This window comes from Bombina bombina, unplaced genomic scaffold, assembly GCF_027579735.1.
Source record: "Bombina bombina isolate aBomBom1 unplaced genomic scaffold, aBomBom1.pri scaffold_480, whole genome shotgun sequence".
Lineage (NCBI taxonomy): Eukaryota > Metazoa > Chordata > Amphibia > Anura > Bombinatoridae > Bombina > Bombina bombina.
In genome coordinates, this window is record NW_026512338.1 from 72917 (window position 1) to 97060 (window position 24144).

Genomic DNA, 24144 nt, shown 5'->3' on the forward strand with positions numbered 1-24144 from the left:
CTTGTTGCTTTGAAACTTTGCAGCCTACATTAATCCTTCATTGCCTTCATTGCTGTGTGCCGGTGTGCCTATTCTATTACTTGCAGTTTCTTAGGAACCAAAGGAGCTGCTTTCAATTCCCTAACTGTTACACCGGGTTGCTGTGACGTCACACCCGGCATCTCAGCGTGTCTGCAGCGCGTGTACCGCGCTGTGTCCTTTCTACAAACAAGCATTCAGGATACCGTAAGGTTTTCATCTGGCTCTGACTTAGCCTTCCAAATAACCATCAGGAATTGGTCTGTATATTTTATTACTCTATTTGGATATCATTATGTCTCTCAAGTAAGCAAACTACTTAAGCACTGTATTCAATGACTGTTACTATCACTAAAATGCAGGATTAACTTCAACTACCTGTTACATTGCCTACTCTGTTTTGAACTGCTGCTTGATTAACATCATTTGCTGTGACCACCTTGAACCTAACTAAGTGACTTATCGTTTGTTACTATCCTATCCTTGCATAATCTATAACTGATAACATAATCCAAAATATCATTCTAACTACATATGATATTCCCTGAAGTGCTGAATTCCTAACAAATACATTTTGGCCTAATTACAATATCTCTTTGTACTACATCTGTTTGTATTACATTCCATTTCACTTCCTGTCTTCTTTGTATATGTGTCAGCTATATCATTTAATCACTAAGTAATTAGTTGATTAACTACCTACTCTATCTATACATACTCCTCCTATCTGTTGAAATACAGGCATCCTGTAACCTGGTTGCGTGACAGCTCCGTTTCACTCTGTACCCTGCAGTAGTGACCCTCAGTTCAATGAGCAAAACCGGATTCCTGTAAGTTAAATCTGTGTGAATCCAAGGTTTGGTGTGAGGCTGAGTGGTCCTACTATAGCGGATACTAGGTACCTAAACTTATTTACCACCTGTTCTACCACATAACTTTACAGAACATAACATATTACCAAGCCTAAAGAATAAAAGTACCTCTATCCACTATCATGGAGTTGAGTGAGCTTTCCAATAGAGTGGGTTCTCTAGCACAAAGTATGGATAGTATGTTACAGGGTTTAAGAGAGATACAAATTGAGAACCAGAATATTAGAAAATTTATTAATGAGCATATGACAACTAAACCTTCTACTTCTGAGTTTACACCGGAGCCTGTTGTAAGTCCGCCAGAGAAATTCTCTGGGGACAGGTCCATGTTCAGAGACTTTAGAAATTCTTGCACTCTTATGTTCACTTTAAAACCTAGGTCTTATCCTACTGACAGAATTAAAGTTTTGACTGTGATTTCTTTTTTGCGTGGAGAAGCTAAATCTTGGGCCAACACTTTCTATGAGACTGAGGATCCCATACTAAATTCTCTTGATTCTTTCTTTTCTGCGATGTCCCTTTTATATGAGGATCATAACAAGCAGAATACTGCTGAAACAGCTTTGAGATCCTTACGCCAAGGAAAAAGGATGGTAGAGGAATACATAACAGACTTTAAAAGATGGGCTCCTGACACTTTATGGAACAACCCAGCTCTGAAAAATCAATTTCGCATGGGCCTCAGTGACTCATTAAAAGATGAACTTGCTAGAGGTATCATTCCAGATGTTCTTGAGGATCTCATGACTTTATGTATTGGTATTGACCGGAGACTCAGGGAAAGGAAATATGAAAAATCCATAACTGACATCACTCCTAAGAAGTACACTCCTTATCATATAAATCTTCCTACCCATGCTACCAAGAATGTTGATGAACCCATGGATGTTGCTGTGATTAGAGGCCCTCTAAAGCCTGAAGAGAAAGCCAGACGCAAACTGCTTAATTTGTGCCTCTATTGTGCCGAAAAGGATCATGGCGTAAGGGATTGCCCATCTCTCCTTCGTCAAAAGAAGGGTAAGAGAGTGAGATTTAAGCACAATGTTAATATGGTTAATAATAATTTGCTTCATTTATCAATCCCTCTCTCGTTGCAGTGGGATCAGCAGAAGATAGACGTACAGGCCGTAATTGACTCTGGAGCATCTGGGAATTTCATAGATTTAGTTTTTGTTGATAAGCACAAAATACCACTAATAAAAAAGAGTGTTGCACTAGCCATCCGTTTGGTTGATGGATCATTTTTTAGTTCTGGTCCTATTTCACACCATACAGTTCCACTTAAGGTTACCTCAGACTCAGGGCATACTGAGTTAATATCTTTTGATGTTTTACCAAGTTCTGTCTACCCTATGATACTCGGTATTCAGTGGTTGTCTATGCATAACCCCACTATTTCTTGGACAGACTCTACTGTAGTTTTTGATTCTCAGTACTGCAAGCAATTCTGCACTGATTCTCATACACTTTGTCATATTAATGTAGAGACATTACCAGATTGCTACAAAGAATATGCTGATGTTTTTGATAAGGTTGAGGCAGCCACACTTCCCCCACATAGGAAGTATGACTGCCCTATTGATCTCATTCCTAACTGCACCATTCCATATGGTCATATATATCCTTTGTCCCAACCTGAACTAGCACACCTTAAGGAATATCTAGACGAAAACTTGAAAAAAGGGTTTATACGTCCATCCACTTCCTCTGCAGGTGCTGCTATGTTTTTTGTGAAAAATAAAGATGGCAGTTTACGCCCCATTATAGATTACAGACAACTGAATAAATGTACTAAGAAAAACAGATATCCCCTGCCTCTCATTCCTGAACTAATTGAGCGCCTTCAGGGTGCCACCATCTACACCAAGCTCGATCTTAGGGGTGCATACAATTTAATCAGGATGAGAGCAGGGGATGAGTGGTTAACGGCTTTCCGTACACGATACGGACTTTACGAATACACAGTAATGCCGTTTGGGCTTTGCAACGCCCCAGCCACTTTCCAGTGCTTCATAAATGATGTTTTTCACAACCTTCTGGATGTATGTATTGTTATCTATCTAGATGACATTCTTGTCTATTCAGACACTTTTGAAAATCATTTAAAACATGTAAAATTAGTTCTATCTCGTTTAAGACAACATCATCTCTACGCTAAACTAGAGAAATGTATATTTAATACTAACTCTATTTCATTTCTGGGTTACTGTATCTCTCCTACTGGGATTACTATGGAGACCAGTAAAGTAGAAGCTATACTCAAATGGCCAGTACCCTCATGTAAAAAAGATGTCCAGAGGTTTCTTGGTTTTGCGAATTTTTATAGAAAATTCATTAAAGATTTCTCACATATTGTTAAACCATTAACAACTTTAACTAAGAAACATATCAGGTTTTCATGGGATAGTAAAGCTCAGGACTCTTTCACTACCCTCAAGAATAAATTTACTTCAGCCCCTATTTTGCAATTCCCAGATCCCAGTTGTCATTTTACGCTTGAGGTTGATGCTTCTGAATTTGCAATAGGGGCTGTTCTATCCCAGAGGGCCTCTCAAGAAAAGCCATTACATCCTGTTGCATTCTACTCTCGTGTCATGAGCTCAGCTGAGATAAACTATGGTATTGGTGATAAGGAATTGCTTGCCATCAAATCCGCATTGGAATTCTGGAGGCATATCTTGGAAGGTACAAAATTTCCAATTACTATTTACACAGACCATCGTAATTTAGAGTATTTAAAGTCAAACAAGACCCTGACTTCTCGTCAAGTTCGCTGGAGCCTTTTCTTTTCACGTTTTGATTATGTGATCACCTATCGTCCAGGTTCTAAGAATCTTAAGGCAGATACCCTCTCTCGTATACCTCCTAAGCCACAAGATCATTTGACACCTGCCTCAGTGATACCTGCGGACAGAATCATTTGTTTAACAAACGATTTCTTGGAGACCCTAAAGCTGCAACAGAAGGAGGATTCATTAATAACACACCTCAATTTAAATAAACATTCTGATGAACTGTTCTATCATCATGATCAGCTATATGTACCCAAGGATCTCAGGAATCAACTTTTAGCAGCAGCTCATGATTCCTCTTTAGCAGGTCATCCTGGCGTACATAGGACTCTTCATATCCTCTCAAGGAATTATTGGTGGCCCAAAATGTCTGATACAATCAAGCAATACATCAAAACATGTTTTCTTTGCACTACTAAAAAACATCAACATACACGTCCCTACGGATACCTTCTATCTCTTCCAGTACCTGAAAGACCTTGGGCAGATATTGCCATGGACTTTATTGTCGATCTGCCACCTTCTGCTAACTTCAACACTATCATGGTCATTGTTGATCTTTTTTCTAAAATGGCCCATTTCTTGCCACATAGAGGTCTACCCACAGCTCAAGAAACAGCTACTCTTTTCATAGATCATATTGTCAAATTACATGGTCTACCAAATTCCATTACTAGCGACAGAGGTTCTCAGTTTACCTCTAGATTTTGGGAACATCTTTGTAAATCTCTCAACATCTCTAGGAGGTTAAGTACAGCTTTTCATCCACAAACCAATGGGCAGACTGAGAGAACAAATCAAGCCCTGGAACAGTATCTCCGTTGTTACCGTTCTCTAGAACAAGATAACTGGCATTCTCTCCTTTCCACTGCTGAATTTGCTCATAATAACATGCTCAACTCCTCCACTAAAATGTCTCCATTTTTCCTTAACTACGGTTTTCATCCTTCTTATGACATTCAGACTCCAAAAAATTCTCCTATACCCGTTGTTAATGATAAAATCAATACCTTAGTGAAAGGTTTCGCCACTGTTAAACAACTACTACTCGATGCTCAAAAAGCTCAAAAACATTACTACGATCTACGACGTTCTAAACCTCCTGAATATAAGGTGGGAGATAAAGTTTGGTTAAGCACGAAGAATATAAGATTACAAGTTCCTTCCAAAAAGCTCGCTTCACTTTATTTGGGTCCCTTTGAAATTAAGAATGTTGTTAATGTGAATGCAGTCACTCTTCAATTACCTTCTTCCATGAGAATTCATCCAACATTTCATGTCTCACTCCTTAAACCCTATGCTTCTATCAGGGCTACATCTTCGATGGATACTTCTTTAACTCATGTGACAGATGAGAAGGAGTACGAGATTGATTCTATTCAAGATTCTCGATACTTTCGAAACCACCTTCAGTATTTGGTCAGTTGGAAGGGTTATGGACCTGAAGAAGACTCTTGGGAGCCTGCCACTAATGTTATGGCTCCACGCTTGGTTTCCTTGTTCCATAGGAGGAATCCTCACCGTCCAGGTCCTTGATCCGCTGAGCGGCTCCTTGAGGGGGGTGTCCTGTCAGGGTATTCACTATTACAATCCTGTCCCTTTAATTCTGAATCCTCTTTTCCTATTTAAGGCCCCTCCTCTCTATGCTCCTCGCTTGGTAATTTGAATCAGTTACTTTATGTGACTCCTCTCTGAAGACACCTAGCCCTTTCCTCAATCTGTGGGGATTTCTTACTTGTTGCTTTGAAACTTTGCAGCCTACATTAATCCTTCATTGCTGTGTGCCGGTGTGCCTATTCTATTACTTGCAGTTTCTTAGGAACCAAAGGAGCTGCTTTCAATTCCCTAACTGTTACACCGGGTTGCTGTGACGTCACACCCGGCATCTCAGCGTGTCTGCAGCGCGTGTACCGCGCTGTGTCCTTTCTACAAACAAGCATTCAGGATACCGTAAGGTTTTCATCTGGCTCTGACTTAGCCTTCCAAATAACCATCAGGAATTGGTCTGTATATTTTATTACTCTATTTGGATATCATTATGTCTCTCAAGTAAGCAAACTACTTAAGCACTGTATTCAATGACTGTTACTATCACTAAAATGCAGGATTAACTTCAACTACCTGTTACATTGCCTACTCTGTTTTGAACTGCTGCTTGATTAACATCATTTGCTGTGACCACCTTGAACCTAACTAAGTGACTTATCGTTTGTTACTATCCTATCCTTGCATAATCTATAACTGATAACATAATCCAAAATATCATTCTAACTACATGTGATATTCCCTGAAGTGCTGAATTCCTAACAAATACATTTTGGCCTAATTACAATATCTCTTTGTACTACATCTGTTTGTATTACATTCCATTTCACTTCCTGTCTTCTTTGTATATGTGTCAGCTATATCATTTAATCACTAAGTAATTAGTTGATTAACTACCTACTCTATCTATACATACTCCTCCTATCTGTTGAAATACAGGCATCCTGTAACCTGGTTGCGTGACAGCTCCGTTTCACTCTGTACCCTGCAGTAGTGACCCTCAGTTCAATGAGCAAAACCGGATTCCTGTAAGTTAAATCTGTGTGAATCCAAGGTTTGGTGTGAGGCTGAGTGGTCCTACTATAGCGGATACTAGGTACCTAAACTTATTTACCACCTGTTCTACCACATAACTTTACAGAACATAACAAGGAATCACACAAGAGGTAGTCGATCCTGGAGTAGGAGTTATGGGGCTTGGAGAAATGGGTGTAGTCTCTTTCTGTCGGTGCAAGGCAGCGCCAGATGTCATATAGGCCATGTTGGTACATTAGTTTGCGCAGCGCATTTGACTGGGTGTTAAGGTTTCGGTCAGGGGGGCAAGCTTTTGGAGTTTTTTTATCTAAGGCAGGATCCCAGACCAAATTGAGGTCGCCCCCTATCAGTAGGTGTCCCCTCTTGACTTCTCCCAGTCTCCCTAGAAACTGTCTCAAAAAAGGGATCTGTTTGGCGTTTGGGGCGTAGATAGAGACTAGGGTGTAGAGGATTCCGTTCAGTGTGCAGATTAAGATTAAATATCTACCCTCCGGGTCACGATCTACATATTCCACACTGCAACAGATATCTCTGTGTATTAAAATTGCTACCCCTCTCTTTTTCTCTGAGAAGGAAGCGGTTTCGCATATGGGGTAGTGTATAGGGCTGCGAAATGGCTTGGATTTGGAGTCCCAATGGGTCTCCTGGAGGAACACTATATGCAATTTGTGGGCGTTGAGATAATTAGATAGAAGGCTACGTTTAGTGGGGGAGTTTAAGCCCTGGACATTAAGAGTGGCTATAGTTGTGGGTGCCATTGGGTTAAAAGACTCTATGTCACTAGTTGAGTGAACCTAGCGGAAGTGGGGAGTTTGTCTGTGGGGGCAAGGAGGGGGGGAAACAAAGGAGGGAGAGGTAAAGCTGTCTGCTCTCGAGTAAGAATTTAAGGTTGTTAAAAACTGTCAGGAAATAAATCGATGTGTATACTACACTATCGCTATGAGTGCTCTTACCAAAAAATGTAAGAGATCACAACTATCAAGGTGGGGGGGAGGCCAGCATGTAGAGCCTGGCCCCAGTCAGTCATTCTGTGGCATGTGTCAGGTGGCCCTTAAGAGGAAGGTTCTCCAGGTAGGGCCCTGTGTATCATTTCGCATATGGTGTGCGGTAGGTCGTACATGACAAATACACAGCTTAACATGAACAAAGCATTAACACGTCTCAGCTAGGGTGAACATAGCATAAGAAATTGAGCATTGACATAAACTATTAGATATCAACTAGAACAGACAATAGTATTAGCAAAAATATTAAATAGACTATTCTTATAGTACAGCTCTCTACTAAAGAGAGTATTCACTGACAACCAACATTAGTAATATGGTAACTATTCCCACGGTATAGACTTGGGGACATTTCAACAGAACATTGTCTGAAAATGGTGTAACATAGTTACCCGAGGAAGGATTTGTACAGTCAAGGTGAATCCCTAAATCCAGGAAACTGGCGGAGTAGCCGCCCTTATAGCTAACTGTGGTGACTAATCTATTCTACAAACAAGTCTCTCGACTCTATGCAATATAAACACACATTCCATAATCATAATAACAATGTTAGAACGTATTAACACTTATGTATCCCTCTGTGATGATAAGAGAACAAATATTAAAAGGGGAGGGGGAGAAGTTTAGGTGGAACCTCAGAACAGTAGGGACTGAAAACATTCATGCTAGGTCCTTTAGGAAACAGTAACGAAGCAAATCCCAAAAGGCACACCTGGTACCCTAAGGGAGAGCAGGGGGCCTCATTACCCCATGTTTAGCGTGGGGTGTTGAGAGATGAGAAGTCATGTTGTGTCTGGAACTGTAGTGGCACTGCCAGGGGGCGCGTGCTTTTCAACGTACTGTGGTGGTTTCTTCTGAGGGTTTCCCACTCTTTGAGGGAGAGGCCGCCACTCTGGGGCCGAGGCCCTCAATCCCCTGTTTGGATCCTTAGGTATCTGAGAGTCAGGCGGATCTGGCGGTAAAAGGTCCCATTTTTGCATGAGTTCTCTAGCCTGTTGTGGTGAGGAGACTGTGTATTGATGGCCTTCTTTGGTGATATGCAACTTGACGGGGAACCCCCAACGGTATTTGATGGCTTTATCTCTCATCAGTCTGGTATAGGGTTGGTAATGGCGCCGCAACTGGAGGGTGTGTGGTGAGAGATCTTGGTAGACCTGTACCTCAGAGTATTGGTTCGGAAGGGTTCTGCCCCCTGCTAGGGCTCGGAGGAGTTTGTCTCTGAAGGTGTAATAGTGTAAGCGGACTATGACATCCCGAGGCTTATCACCTTCACTAGATCTGGGTCTCAGCGCTCTGTGCGCCCGATCTATCAACATCTCTTGACCTTCTTCTGGGCCCAATATCGCAGCAAACATCTCTCGGAGGTATTTTTCTAGATCCTGTGGGGAGACAGTCTCAGGGATACCTTTCACCCGGATATTGTTGCGCCGGGTGCGGTCTTCTAGGTCTGCCAATTTGACTTCAAGATCCGTAATTTGCTCGGCTAAGCATTGAGAGTACCCTAGAAGGTTGGAATGGTCTATCATCAGATCCTCCTGTTTGCGCTCTATTATGTCTGTGCGCTCACCTATGGAGGCTATGTCGCGCTTTCGGTCCGCGTGGCTCTTTTCAAATTTCTTAGTTAGAGAGTCATGATGCGAGGCCAGAAGTGCTGTGATAGAGTCCATAAGGTTGTTATTGACCTCCTTTTCAGTACGCAGTGACCGTCGCACGGCCTGGGTCAAAGTAGACTCACCGGTGGTCTCAGCTGAGCTACTAGCATCTGAAAGTTCTTCATCTGAGGCAGGCCGAGATCTGGAGTGGGGGTTGCTGAAATGATCCACCACTGTACGTTTGGGGGTATTCAAGGGTTTCTGTTTCCTTTTGAATGATTGAGGCATTTTGTTGACCTGCATGGGTTTTCAGTAAAAATTGCGGGCACGTGACAACACTATAATGATCAGCTGTTCTCTGGCTGACTGGGGCCTTGGCATAGAAAAGTAACCTACATATCTTTAGAGTACATCTCAGTAAGGAGAAATGGTTAAACTTAGGATAGCTGGGTGAGCTATCTCCTGGCCACCAGGGCCCCCTCTCGACTCAGGGATAGGGGATACGACTCTAAGGAAGGGAAAAGGGGAAGGGGAAGTGACCAGCCTAGACAAGCTAGGCCGGAAAGGGTGAGTCACGGTCTCAAAGAAACAGTAACAAGGCAACTGTAATAAGCAAGGCAACAGTGGTGGGAGCCTGTCAGAAAATAAAGGTGGTTAGACTGATAATGGTGATGCAGTTACAATGGGCCCCCTAAGAGCACACTGGGTATGTTAGGTTGACAACAGTATTTATATAGACTCTTTAAACAATACCTGTGGAATACCTGGCTAGGGCTTTCAGCGCTGTTGAGGGGAAGCAATTGTAGTTAGACAGGAAACAAGTAGCAAATAAACATCACACTACACTTCGTGCCTAGTGCTCGAAGACAGTAACGCTGACGCAGCAGCTTCAGTAAAGACAAGTGACTGTTATGAAATTGAGCTATGCATACATCCCTAGCAAACAGGATAGTCTCTGTTAGTCTCTCCTTTTGTTGTGGGTTTAAGACCTCTGCAGCTACCTAATGACAGGGTAGACAGCACAGGCCACTCTTGGTTGAGTGTGAAAGCTTACACCAATAGCAGAGTAGAGGTTTAGACCTGGAGCCTTTAATATAAAGTAGCACTGTGAAGAGGCCCCAGATCAGCACTTAAATAATGTAACTTTTCAGATAGTCCCCAGTAGAGACAATTATGACAACTTTTTGCAAAATTTTATTGTAGGCCCTGCAGTTGGGCATCCAGTGCACCTCGCGAGAGAGTGTCCCCCCAACAGTCCCTGCCGTGGGTAGGCGCTGACAGGCCCGCAAGTGTGTTAAGTAGGTGAATTTGTTATAGTACCCCTAGGAAGGGGAAAGGGTATGAGCAAATAATCCAGAAATCTCAGTGGCTTGGGGGTTCACCTACAAGTGACTGTATTGGGCAAAAGGCCTGTAGGATATTCTTTAAGTGTGCTCCATATAATATTTGTCCTCCGCAGAACTTAGAGCAATGAAGCAGGGTGTTAGATGTGAAAATTAGGAGAGGGACACAGTCTAGCTCTAACAATAGTTTTTCAAATGCCCCCAACACTGCAGCATAGGAAGGTACTTATCAATTTTGCTAAGTGGCCAGCCAGGGTCTTGTGAAAAGCACCGGTGTCAGGAGTAAGGGTTAGAGGAGCCAGAGAGACTGAGAAAGTCTTACCCGGTCTGTGGGAGAGAATGCTGCGGCAGGGATTCAAGCCGGTGTCAGATGCAGGGTCAGTGGAAATCACCTCCTCTCTGGACCGTCGTCGCTCCCAAACTTGCGGGAAGACAGAGGGCCCCAAGGCCCAAAATGGCGGATGTTCGCGCCTTTTCTCTTGTAGTGGGCAGCGGTAGAAATCGGCCAAAACAGGTCTCCTGATCCACCAGAGACAACCAACTCGACTGGGATCCTGGGACCGGGCACTGTACAGGGAGCGGTGGAAGGTAAGCGAGTGTCCTATTGCGATCACCCTGCCAGAATCCCAGAGGCCTCTGGATATACCGGGATAGGCTGTCTCTCAGGGACAGCGGGTATCGGCTGTGTTGCGCTCCGGAGCGGATCCCCGGCCCTCTGGAGCGTGGATGATTGGCGGTTACTGGTAGCAGGTGAGGGTTGTCGGTCTGTGGTATTTAGGCACTCCGGAGCGGAGCCCCGGCCCTCCGGAGTAGCAGAGCAACAACAGCCACGGAAAGGAGTAGCTCACCTCCTCTGGGATAGCGGTAGGATCAGGCAGGCTCTATAGAGAGGTCTGTGGTTGCTTTGGTGTTTAGTAGGTGGCCCGGGGCAGATCACTATCTCTCCTTGGAAAGTTTGGGGTCAGTCTGGTCTTTCTGCCGCTGCAGGCGGCCCCGCTCCCGGCACCACAGTTAGCCTTCAGGAGTCTTTGGGGTAGGTGTTGCAGGTATGGCAGGTCCCCCCGCTGAGGTACCACATTCACTTTCAGTAACACCAGCTAAATAAACTTTAAAACTATAAATTAGCACCTAACTTGGCTAAATTTGTTAGTTTAATTCAGGAGCTCAGCACCCATGCGACTAGTCCTCTAGAAAGCCCATCTTTTATTGTTACTAATAGTAGCAGATATACCAAGGAAGTACATATCCATAGCTCAGCAAGAGGAGGCTGAAATAAACATCCCAGCAACACCTGTGGCAGGCTTGTGACTACTACTCTAGAGAGGAGATTTACATTGCACAGCCAGTACTCTCCTGTGTCTCTCTTTTTCAGGAACTATCCATTGAGGGAAGACCTGGGATTAAAATCCTTGTAAATCTTCAATAAATCAAGAACCCCTCCATCCTTGCCTTCTCCTTGATGAAACAGAGAACTGCTTAAAGGGACATGAAACGCAAATATTTTCTTTCATGATTCAAATAGAACATGTGGTTTTAAACAACTTTCAAATTTACTGCTATTGTCTAATTTGTTTTGTTCTCTTGATATCCTTTGTTGAAGGAGCAGCAATGCACTACTGGTTTCTAACTGAACACAAGGGTGAGCCAATGACAATCAGTATATACTGTATATACAGCCACTAATCAGCAGCTAGAACCTAGGTTCTTTGCTGCTCCTGAGTTTACCGAGATAAACCTTTCAGCAAAGAATAACAAGAGAAGGAAGCAAAATAAATAATAAAAATAAATTTGAGGGGGAAGGAGCCAACTGCCAAAGCAGTGAGACGTGCCATTGCAGAGCTCCTGAAGCTTTATCATTAAAATATCAAATTATGGGGGGCGTGGCCAAGCAGCTAACATGGAAGGACGCACTATCTGCAGCTCCTCAGGAAAATTTGACAATAGGCTGATTTTTGCTATCTATGGACTTTAAATACTGCGGTGATCTCTTCTACTAGAAGTATGAGCTTGAGGTGAGCAACAGGAGCATATCTTTAGCCATATTAAAGGTCCTTATATTTTTGTACTCGGAAGGCTGCGGCCTACTCACATGAACTTGTCGTCTCCCCCCCCTGGCCACCTGGGTTAAGGGGCCATATACAAAGCAAAAAGGGAAGCTCATACGACATACTTGGACATCACTCTGACGCGAACTGCTCTCTAACTTTGTCTGATGGCTATGGCCCGGACCTATAGTCTGACGTGGGACGCACTGGAAGAGCTACTGAGGAGTCATTACAACAGGCTAGAGCAATGCATCGAGCTAATCATCAAGGGCCAGAGATACACAGAGACAATACAAGACAAGTACTATGATACCGAAGGTACAACCTCCCATGTCACAGCTAATGCCCTACCTAGCAGAGCGATAACAGCGAAACGGCAGCCCATTCAAGAGATACGTAGCAGCCGAAGTGATCTTTCTGGTGCGGAGGTCATCTGGCACCGTAGCTATAAAACGACCAACTCAGCAACCGGACTATCAGAGGTCCACAAAGAGGATTATACAAAAGAAGTCTCAGATGCTTAAAAGAAAAAGCAGATTTAGGGGACCGTGTATATCTGGGGCTAAAAGGCTGCTGGATCTATCATTCCAGTCAATCTACGCTGATCTGTTAAGTGCACAAAACTGCATAAGTACCCCATTCACAAAGGTTTGCTTAGCCGACTTGTATGCTGTAGGTTTAGCAAAAACCGGAGTAGGTTAGGCCTGTGAGTTTTATGTTAGGGTGTGTGATGTACAGTACTGTGGCCCTGACTATACTGCTTGTTGCGCAGCAGCCTTTTTGCCGAGGCTCTCTTATTATTTTTTCATTTTCGTGTGGTTGAACGCAGTGTTGTGCCCCTCATCTTGCCGCCAGATTAATGAAGACTGTGTTGTCTGATAATCTATTTTATATATGTATTAGACTCGAAGAATTGCCTGTGTTTCATGTACCCTATTCAATTACTACAATTTACTTATAACAATACCCTAAAGCTTCCTTATGCGGAAGGGTTAGTTCATGGGTTTTCAATTATTGTATGTTAGGCAGCTTGTCTTTGTATACTAGTGTGCATACTATAGTAGAATATAAATACCTATGCCTGCATGTTAACCTGTTTGATGGTTTAAGTGATATGAAAATGTATATAATGTTCTGTAGGCTTGTCAAACCCATATTAGTGATGTTTAGATCTATTTGGACTGGTAAGAAGAGTAACATGGAGGTCCTGACACCCGTTGTAGATAGATTTTTGCATGTACACGGAGATTATAGAAGTGCAGGGTCTGGGTAATCCCTTTCATTTGGTAATTTTTAACATTAACAGCCCTAGGGCGACTAGAGCATACTTACTGATTCCTGAGCCCTAACATGACTAATAATAATATTTGTTCAGTCCATTGCCTAGCATAATAACAGAAAGGCGCAACTACCCACTTATATTGTTTTATGTTTGCTTCCCTTTGTCATCCTCTGTTTATTTGGCAGAGTTGAGAAGTCTCTGCCCTGTTCAGTGAATTGTTTGCTGAACCCTTTCACAGTGAACGCTGAATTTATATATCCATGTGCCCTCCCGCACCCCATGGGTTTTACTATTTTATTCCTGGACCCATCCGAGGTCCTTGTGGCATAGGAGGGTGAGTGTAAATGATAGGTCCATAAGTGGCCTATCTTCATTTAAAACTCCCAACTTAGATGGATTCATTATGGCCCAAAAGAGGCCTCTATTGTTTGACTGAAGACTGGGGGAAAAACTGAGGGAAGTTTCAGATTTGCTCACCTAGAATTGTACCCTTCATATTGTAATTTACAGATGAACCTGTGTTTTGTGAATTCTCTGTACTGTGAGCAAAGCAGTTGTTTGTCTTTGTTTCTCTCAATAAAAATAAAAATGTAAAAAAATAAATAAAAAAAAAATATCAAATTATGGCGTTCTAAGAATCTATATCTTTTTATAAATGGCTCATAACATATACTAAGGCATAGCTTTCATAACCTGGGTCCAAGATATGCCTTAACGGCTATGGTGCCGACACAGAGGCCGGCTAGCCAGCTCAGCCCGTGACGGGGAGTACAACATTATATCTGAATCACTAGGTATCCATTTGACGGACTAGCCTGCTTCCCAGCTTATCGATCGGCCGGTTGACAGCACCCCTGCAGTGTGCTGAAGAGGGAGGAGTTTTCTACGCACCTGGTTTTATTATTAGAAGGGCTATGCAGTAAAGCCGACAGACAGTTTCAAGGCTTGCGGTCTCTCTTCACTGAACGGCGCAATCAAGATGGCGCCGCTCACCTATCCTGCTGTGATACCTACGTGGCAAGCCCGACAGAAGACTTATTGTTGCCAACTCTGCTCCCTCACGAACGAGTGCAGGAACAGCTGACCGAACAGGCTTCAACTAGTGTCTTGTCAGGGGCAGTTAGTTGCGACCCGATGCAACCACGCACAGAGCACCCGAAGCTTGGTACTACTGTCTCATCAGATTCAATAAGAGAAGCTCCGACTATTGTCGGGAGACTTCCCCAGCTCCTTCTTTCTCCCTATCCGTGACTCCAAGAGGCCCTAATACCTATCGTTTTCAAGTCTCTGGGAGACGCAGGCGACTATTGCGGGCAAGTTGTGGAGAACTTACACACTCCACTCAAGGTATTTACTGCGTGGGAGAGAGGAGACTGGGCAGCAGACCTGTCTTTTAGTCATGAACGGAGTGTTTCACGTAGCTCCCCTTTACAGATACACTGCTCCAACACCGGAGTTCATCTGGTCTTCCTGAGAAACTCAGACATTAGAAGAGCTGGTATAGGTTGATGGGACAGACCTGTTCATATTTTAATACCTTGCAGCTTTTGCTAAAGTCACCGCTTACCCTTAAAAACAAGTGCATCCCAAGTGATCTACAGGATGTAGGATTTTATTTATGCCCATGGGTAAAGCGAGCAAGGTTTGTATACATAAGCGGCAGATATTTATTAGCTTTGGGAACTGCTTATGATGGCAGTGATGCTGGATACATCTGTCTCCCCAGCCAGCACGGAACTGTAACTTCGCTTTTGGCTGCTTCTCTATATTGCTGTTTGACATAGGGATGTGTGAGAAGCTGAAACATTATAGCATGCTAAGCTCACTGGGGAAAAGTGTTCTACTCTCTCTAGCAACTAGCAAGCTGGTGTCATATATGTAGTTCTTAATGTAATACTATTACTGTTAAGGAGCATACTTTGCGTAAAGCTACTTAGGTTTATGAGATAATGGTTGTCAACTGCATAAGTTAGCATAATTGTAAGATAACAACTGCTTGTAGTTCCTTTATTTTTAGCGTATTGCCTACCATTCAGCAACCACAGATAACTTTGGTAGTTTACTAATATTTGCCTACATTGTCATCCTCTTTTATTGACACAATAGGATTAGTAACTTTAGAGACTATAATTGTACCCTACTTAAGCGCCAACATACTTATATAGCTGCAATTATATGGTCCCTCTGAGCTTGTTTAAAACTATCCTCGTCTAATCCCTCTGAGCATTAAATACGCTCTTACATACTGAGATGGTAATAAGGTTAGTCTGAGATGCAGTGGCCCTATACTTCACAATCCTCAGGTTGTCTAACTGTATCAGGAGGAGGTAGACTGACGTTAACACAAAGTCACAGTTGTACTATATAGGGTATTTATAGGCTCATGTATCCTGTTTAAGCCTCCATTACCACCAGTTGGGGGATCTCTGTGGACTAGCTTTGTTACTGCAGTTTGCATGCTTTGTCTAATGAGGTAACAATGTGTATTGCGATTTCCTAATATCGTAGGTTAATATGTTCTTTATTAAAGGTACAGTTATGAATCATTACTATGCAAACTCTAATACTCGGTTTTCACGACACTACCGTTCACGAGCTTACAAGATACCCCCCAATACAGTTATTGCCACATGCTTAGGCCTACCAGACTTGATTCTTTACAGAGAGTTCAGGACAGATTTTAAACAACCTAGTGATATGTGGCCCAGACCTCCCGTTATGCTGCACCATATCTTATAGTAGTTGTGTATGGATTCACTCCACTTACGATGATAAAACACCTACGCTTTATTTACTCTATCTATCAAGCTGTAACTTAGTCAGTCTGACAGTAGCCTAAGGAAAAGGTAACAAACATCTTAGCAGAGATTTACAGGTCTTGTTGAGGGTGCTAATGCTTGACAGAACTATCCATTTTAAGGGGTAATTCAAGAAAACTTTTACAAATCTTTGTTAGACACAGGTTTAGGGTATTACTTATTGTGATAGGAGTTATCTGTTAAGCTTTTGAGTCCCTAAATGGCTAAGCTATCCATTATTGGGGTGATATTTTTGTGCATGACTTATTGCTTAATAATGTGTATATCCCCCACTTTATGCTATGGCAGTTATGTTTTTCTGTAGAGATCTGAGCTAATTATGCTTTACGCCATCTATTCACCTCCTAACTAGTACTCACAATTATAATGTAGCTCCCCTACCCCTTCCAGATCAGTACTCAGAATAAGATATGTTCATCTTTACCCAGTAAGTATAATTAAGAGCCCCCAGTGTGTAGTAGCCCATTACCCCCATATGTTCCTTTAAAAATTTAGTTCACTAACCCAACTGATCACACACAGAACTTTTCATATACTTCTTAAATGGGATCCGACTGAGTTAGATTATACGACCACACTACACGAGTGGATCTTATATTTTACTGCTTGTAATTTTAGCCAGGGAATATTATTGGTTAGCTTCTATATTGTTCAAGGTGTGATGTATAAGGTGCATAGGCATGAGCTTATACTCTTTTTGATAGCTGAAATACAGTTTCCTATTTTTATACCATCCATGGCTAAAAACCTTACTAAGATAGAAGCTAGGAAAGGCATCTCCCCTCACCCTTTCCCACTCTGTATATCAGGGTGGGTCATACCCAACATCCCTTTCCCGTCTGTGTCCAGTGGAGACAACAACCCCTGAGGGGAGATACAAATTACACCCCTTACTCGTAGTGGTTGTAACATAAATGCCATAGGTTTGTAAAATGAGCCTCATACTGGGGGCCAAAACGTTGATATTTTACATATATCCTTACTTCTATATTAATATATTTATAATCTCAATTCAATATCATTTTGAAGCTTTGAATAGTAAACTTAATTCTCATCCTAACTGAATTGGAGCCATACCCGCTCCTTCTTGATATTCATTACAAATTATACTTAACTGTCATATAGTTTAGTGCTGCACGCCACGCATTATATTATGATAACTAATTGACCTAGTCAATTAACATTTTTATGGTCTTCCGCCCCCCCATTGCTGTTGACCATTGCTATTTACATTGTTGTTCTTGTTGTTTTCATCATATAACTTAAATACTTAATAATACTGTTACATAGAAAAATTATTTATATAGCGGTGTTTACCCACTGATACTTCCCCAACATCCCCCTTGCTCTATACTTTGTTCTTGGTATCAAGACCCTTTAATAATAAGAAGCATCTAGTTCTTTGACGAACTAGATATTTAAGTTCTCAAGAAGCTCATAATAAATTGGGTCTTCTTAGTAGCTACAGTGCTCCTTCAGAATGTGTTTTAGCACAAAGGCCTGGAATAATAGCTACTTTCATTATGATATAAAAAACATAAAAGGAGGTTTTCAATTATATTTTGACACTTATTATATGTTTCCTTTCTTTGTCATATTGTTGTTGAGATAATCATTCCTATGTGCTGTAATACTTATATGTCATATTTTTATGTTGCCATTATAAAAAACCCTCAATAAAAAAATTATTTAAAAAAATAAATAAAAATAAATTTGAAATTTGTTTAAAATGTTATGCTCTATATGAATCACAAAATAATTTGTTTGGGGTTCATGTCCCTTCAACTGATGTTGCTTCTTAAAGATTCTTGCAGAGAAGATAATTTTAGAAAATAACAGACCATCCTGGCTGTTTAAATAATTACGCAACATAAATTAATTTATTAAATGAATTAACACAAACAAATTATGCCATTTTTTTCTTTTAAAACCTGGATACATTTATAGATTCTCAGACACACAAAACATATCACCTTTGTCTTCTTTGCACATCCTATTGTAGAACAACTGAAGAGAAAAATCTCTTGAAACTGAGCTTATCCAATCTTCCTTCCAAGTACTCATTGCTTCTAAAGGCAACTCCATAAGAGCTTTGTCTGCCAGTAATATTATGTATTCTCCGGTGTCTGTTAAAGGACCTAGAAAAATTAACATGGATAAACTTATACATAATATTTAGATGAGCTCTTAGAGAGGCTTTTCTCTGTCTGATAAATTTAAAGCCATTCCAGTCCAAAAGAAAACCCATTTGAATGCTATTTTAGATGATTTAGAATTGCTAAATCCAATCTACTAAACAACACTCTGAGCACCAATATTAACATTTTTGGGATTATCCAATTCAGTGGTTTTACCCTCTTTAAAGTGCATTGTGCCTGTTTCATACAGCATACATCTTGTTTATTATTTGGTAAAAAATTAAAAAAGGAAAAGAAAAAAGTCACATACTTTTTTAATATGTACAGAATTTAAATATGATGATAGAACTGTTTGCCCATTGTTGCAAATATGTGTTTAGAGATTTTAAAAAAGTAAAAAAAAAAAAAAGAACAGGAAATTACATGAGAAGGTTAATTTCATATGGCTAGATTACGAGTTTTGTATTACGGTTTTAACGCTGAACAAATGGCAATTTCAGCGTAAAACAGTAACGTAGCCATTACGAGTCTTGTCGGTATAGCTGTAATGCAAGCATTTTAGCCTGTAACGCAACGTCAATCCCACACTCAAACAAATGACGTTTTTGCGTGGGATTTCCATAGCGCCAGCATTACAGGTTGTGCGTTCAGGCTAAAATGCTTGCGTTACAGCCTATACCAACACGATCCATACCGCCATCTGAGAGCAGTAGTTATGGATTTTGTGTAACAAAAATGTTTCACAAAACTCATAACTAAACTGTTACAAAGTACACTAACACCCATAAACTACCTATTAACCCCTAAACCGCCACCTTCCCGCATAGCAAACACTATTTAAAACGTATTAACCCCTAATCTGCCGCCCGTCCACATCCCCGCCACTATAATAAAGTTATTAACCCCTATTCCGCCGCTCCCCGACACCGCCGTCACTAACTAAACCTATTAACCCCTAAACCGCTAGCCCGCCCCACATCGCCACTAATAAATTAAACTATTAACCCCTAAACCTATTACCCACTAACTTTATATTAAAATTACAATATCCCTATCTTAAAATAAATAAAAACTTACCTGTGAAATTAAAAAAAACTCAGTTTAAACAAACAGTTAACCTAACATAACTATTATACTAAACTATTATACTAAAATTAAAATAACTACCAATTAAAAAAACTATTCAAATCAGCCAATGGAATTTCAGTAGCTCTCATCCTATTGGCTGATTTGAACAGCCAATATGATTTCGGTAGCTCTCATCCTGTTGGCTGATTTGAATTTCAAGAATCAAATCAGCTAATAGGAATGCAAGGGACGCCATTTTGAAAAGGCTCCCTTGCATTGAAGATCCAGCGTACGGCAGTAACCGTATGAAGAGGATGCTCCGCGCCGGATGCCTTCAAGGAAGGATCCGTTCCGCGTTGCCGGGATGAAGATAGAAGACGCCACCGGCATGAAGATAGAAGATGCTGCCTGGTTGAAGACTTCTTGCCGCCTGGATGAGGATGGATGTCTGGAGTTCAGAAACTGAGTGGATCTTCAAGGGTTAAAAGAGCTGCATGCCCTTTTCAGGGCAATGTAAGAAAGCTGAATGCCCTTTTCAGGGCAATGGGTATCTTAGGTTTTTGTTAGGGTTAGGTTTTTTATTTTGGGGGGTTGGTTGGGTGGTGGGTTTTACTGTTGGGGGGTCTTTGTATTTTTTTCAAGGTAAAATAGCTAATTTATTTAGGGCAATGCCCTAGAAAAGGCAATTTTAAGGGCTATTGGTAGTTTATTGTAAGCTAGGGGTTGTTTTTAATTGGGGGGGGCTTTTTTATTTTTATAGGGCTATTAAATTAGGTGTAATTGTTTTTATTTTGTGTAATTTAGTGTTTGTTATTTTTCCCAATTTAGTATTTTGTATTTTTTGTAATTTTAGACAATTTCTTTTAGTAGTGTTAGGGTTTTTTAATGTGTAATTTAGTTTTTTTAATTGGTAGTTATTTTAATTTTAGTATAATAGTTTAGTATAATGGTTATGTTAGGTTTTTTTTTTTTTTATATAATAATTTTTATTGAAAAATGGACACAATGGTACAAACAAGCGTACACAATACTAAATGAAAAGTAAAATGGCATTTTTGCCTTACAGGATAAATCTTACAGCACGATTGAAAACAAAGGGTATTGGAATTAAGGTTCAGAAAACAATATTTAGGTATTCAGTCCATTTTTGTAAGCTGTGAAGAGAATATGAGTATTATTATTATACATTGTGAGAAGGAAATTATCGATGGTGAGAAGCACGGGCAAAAACACATCCAACTGGAAATGTAGTAGTAGATAAATTTGGAAAGCTAGACATACTGGTCAGATACCATAGAGCAAGGAGGGGGAGGGTGAGAAAAGAGAGAGAAGAGAGAAAAAAAAAAAAATAAGGGGAGGGGGGAGGGAAGGGACCGTACATTACATTGTATGGGGCTGATAAAGGGGGAGGGAGTCAAGGGGATGTACCCAGTTGGTTATTATTTGAGAGGCTTCCATTGATCCCAAATTTGTGAGTGTAGTGGGGCTTTGTTGTTCTGAGTAAATATCGGGAGCTCCATAATCTCAAGATATGTCATTATCTTAGTGACTTCGCTCCACACTGGGGGGAGTTTCTGCTTCCATAATCTAGCTATTGACAACTTTGCTGCTGTAAGCAAATAGACGCTGAGGAGGTCCCCGGCCTTTGTTATCGTTTTAATGTGGAGATGAAATAGTAAGGTCTGTGGGGTGGCCTCCAAAGAAGGGTCCAGGAGCTTTAGTCTGTGAACAATCTCATGCCAGAAGGGTTTTAACGCAGAGCACTCCCACCAGATGTGGGAGGGCGTACCAACAGAACCACATTCCCTCCAGCAAAGGGGGGAATTAACCGGGGAGATTTTGAAGAGTCTAAGGGGGGTAAGGTGCCACTGAAGACATACTTTGATGTAGAGTTCCAACATGGTTATACAATGTAAGGCCTGTCTGGTAAGTGAAATGGCCTTGGACCACTCATCCTGCCCAGCACTAAAATTGAGAGATCTCTCCCACGCAGTGATATAAGCTGATTTATTGAAAATTGGGGGGTTCAGCAGGTCCTTATATGAGGTTGCAAGCGTGTGTGTGACTTTAATACCTGCCAGCCATCGCTTCTCCCAAGCTGTAGGTTCTCTTGGAGGGGAATTTAAAAAACCCCAAGATTTCAGGAGGCTGCATACTCTCCAAAATTCAAAACGCAGGAGAGGAGGGGGATTATAAGTGGAGTTAAATTGAGCTAGCGATATCAAGCGACCCTCGGGGAGTAAGTCAGCAATATGAATTATACCATGTTCTTCCCATAGAGAAGGGTGAGAGTCTCGAAGAGCCATTAGTAGGCCCGAGAAGGAATGAATTGGCGACGGGTGGGGAGCTATCTGTGGTAAGGAGTGGGTCTTGTCCCAGAAGCGGAGTGCATGTAGGATAATAGGGTTTTGGATCTTATATGTTAGGTTTTTTAATTTCACAGTAAGTTTTTATTTATTTTAAGATAGGGATAATGTAATTTTATATATATTTTCCTACCTCCATTTTTATTTTAGAACATATCACATTTCCCCACCTATCACTATTTACAATCTCCATGTTTTTGACTCACACACTCACAGTTATTGCCATCCACACTAATCCAGTACAATGGATTGGAATCATCAGGCTACAATACAACATCATTGTACATAATATACATAAGCATAACATAATACTAAGAAGATGGCCAAAACCACCAAATTTCATCTGATCTTAGTAATATATAGACAATTAATCAGTAAAATTAGACTTCATTGACTATAAACAGACCAATCTATTATACAGTCCAGTAGACCTACATAAGGAAAACATAAATTACCTTCCAATAATAACTTTAATATGTAGGATAAATTAGATGATAGTCATAGTATTAAAATACTAATCAAAATTCTTTATCACCCCAAGAAATATTAAGATAGAATAAATAACATCATCAGGTTACTGCCTGTTATTCTTCAATAATATGAAGGATTATTAAGAAAAAATACAATAACAAGCATTATAATATAATCAAAATAGGACTAGTTAAACTATTGACACAATAATATCAGATGCATTATTACACTTTCATTATTAAATAACATCAAGACTAAATAAACAAATTATTAACATGATATCCAAATGTGAGACATAAGGAGACCAATAATTGACGATAACATAATAATATTTATAATACAAGGATATAATCGTTGGAACAAATATTTCAGTAACACAATTAATATAAATAGATCAGTAGGTCATCCAAGTATACGGATTATAAGAACCTGTATTAGGTATATACCACCTTTTATTTCGTATAACTAGAGATGAGTGACAGCTATCCAATCCAATCCAATCCATAATATCAGGAGGCGGGACTTCCGGTTTACTAGCACGTAAATACGCAAACATTTGGCCGCTCGCTGCCTTTGAGAAAGCCCGAAATGGGCGAAACATGTCAGAGTAGTGAAGAGGAGATCAAATTTTAATTTAAATGTCTAGATTAGTTCTTCGATATAGCCATATATGACTCTATAATTTAACACCATAATTGTGGTAGCCATTGGCCAATTCTTACCGGTACCTTTGATCGTTAAAAAATATAGCAAGTTTAACTGCTAGCATTAATACAATTACAACCAGAAGGTATCAGTCTCATTGACCAAACAGGGAAAACAGCAATTTTGAACAGTATACAATAGCGGGAATTTTTTTTAACTTGATTGTCACTTGTAATTTATAAAAATGACCTAATATGAATAGCGGTCACTAGAGTTTGGGGTTTACTTCAACTGGTTTACACTTATAAACAGAATATTCACGCACTCAGAGGAGATTACATTATACTTACATGTGCATGTCAGTTGCACAGTATGTGTATAACACTGTGTCTAAATAACTTTTGCTAACTCACATGAGATATTAATATGCCTACATTTACAGGCAAAACATAAAATTGATATTCTTATGTCATGCTGTTGCGGAACAGAGTAATAATCAGTACTATGTTTTCCAGATTAGAATATCTTTATTAAATAAGCATTGTGATATGTATTAATCCGGACGCCATTTTACTGTTAAACATTGTGAATACAGATAATAAATACCTACATACTCTGTGCTACACAAGGCTCCAGCAAGCATGAAAATAAACAAATAAGTGGATACACATTGTGAATACAGATAACAAATATCCATATACTCTGCGCTACACGAGGCTCTAGCACGCCTGATAAATAAACTAACAAGTGGATACACACTAACTCATAATATTGTAACATCACAAACAACAATATTGAAAACGCCAACATAAGAAATAAGCAGGCAAATCAGTAGTGAAGAACGATTTGCATAAGAACCTTTGTACCAATCTCTTAGTCATTCTATGATAAATATTATTATAAGTGTGGATAATACTAAATCCATAAGCACTCAAACTAATTATTATTAGTTATAACTGTCACACACATCAATCCTTTAGTAGGAGCGCTATCATCCCAGCGTAGACTATTGAACAGACGGAACATTAGCTAACAATCTAAACCACTCTGTATAAACATAACCCAGCTAATGTGGGCAACTAACAACCCATTATCTGTAGGAACAAACG

At 40.5% G+C, this 24144-nt stretch overlaps 1 protein-coding gene across 1 annotated transcript in view; it reads right to left on the reverse strand.

The window, feature by feature from the left end:
• Positions 1–24144, reverse strand: part of LOC128644243 (cilia- and flagella-associated protein 46-like) — a gene marked incomplete at both ends in the record, with an annotated part of 384741 nt that overhangs the window by 67991 nt on the left and 292606 nt on the right. Inside the window, 1 exon segment of the mRNA XM_053696926.1 lies at positions 18321–18473. Within this exon segment, the coding sequence (XP_053552901.1) occupies positions 18321–18473 (153 nt within the window).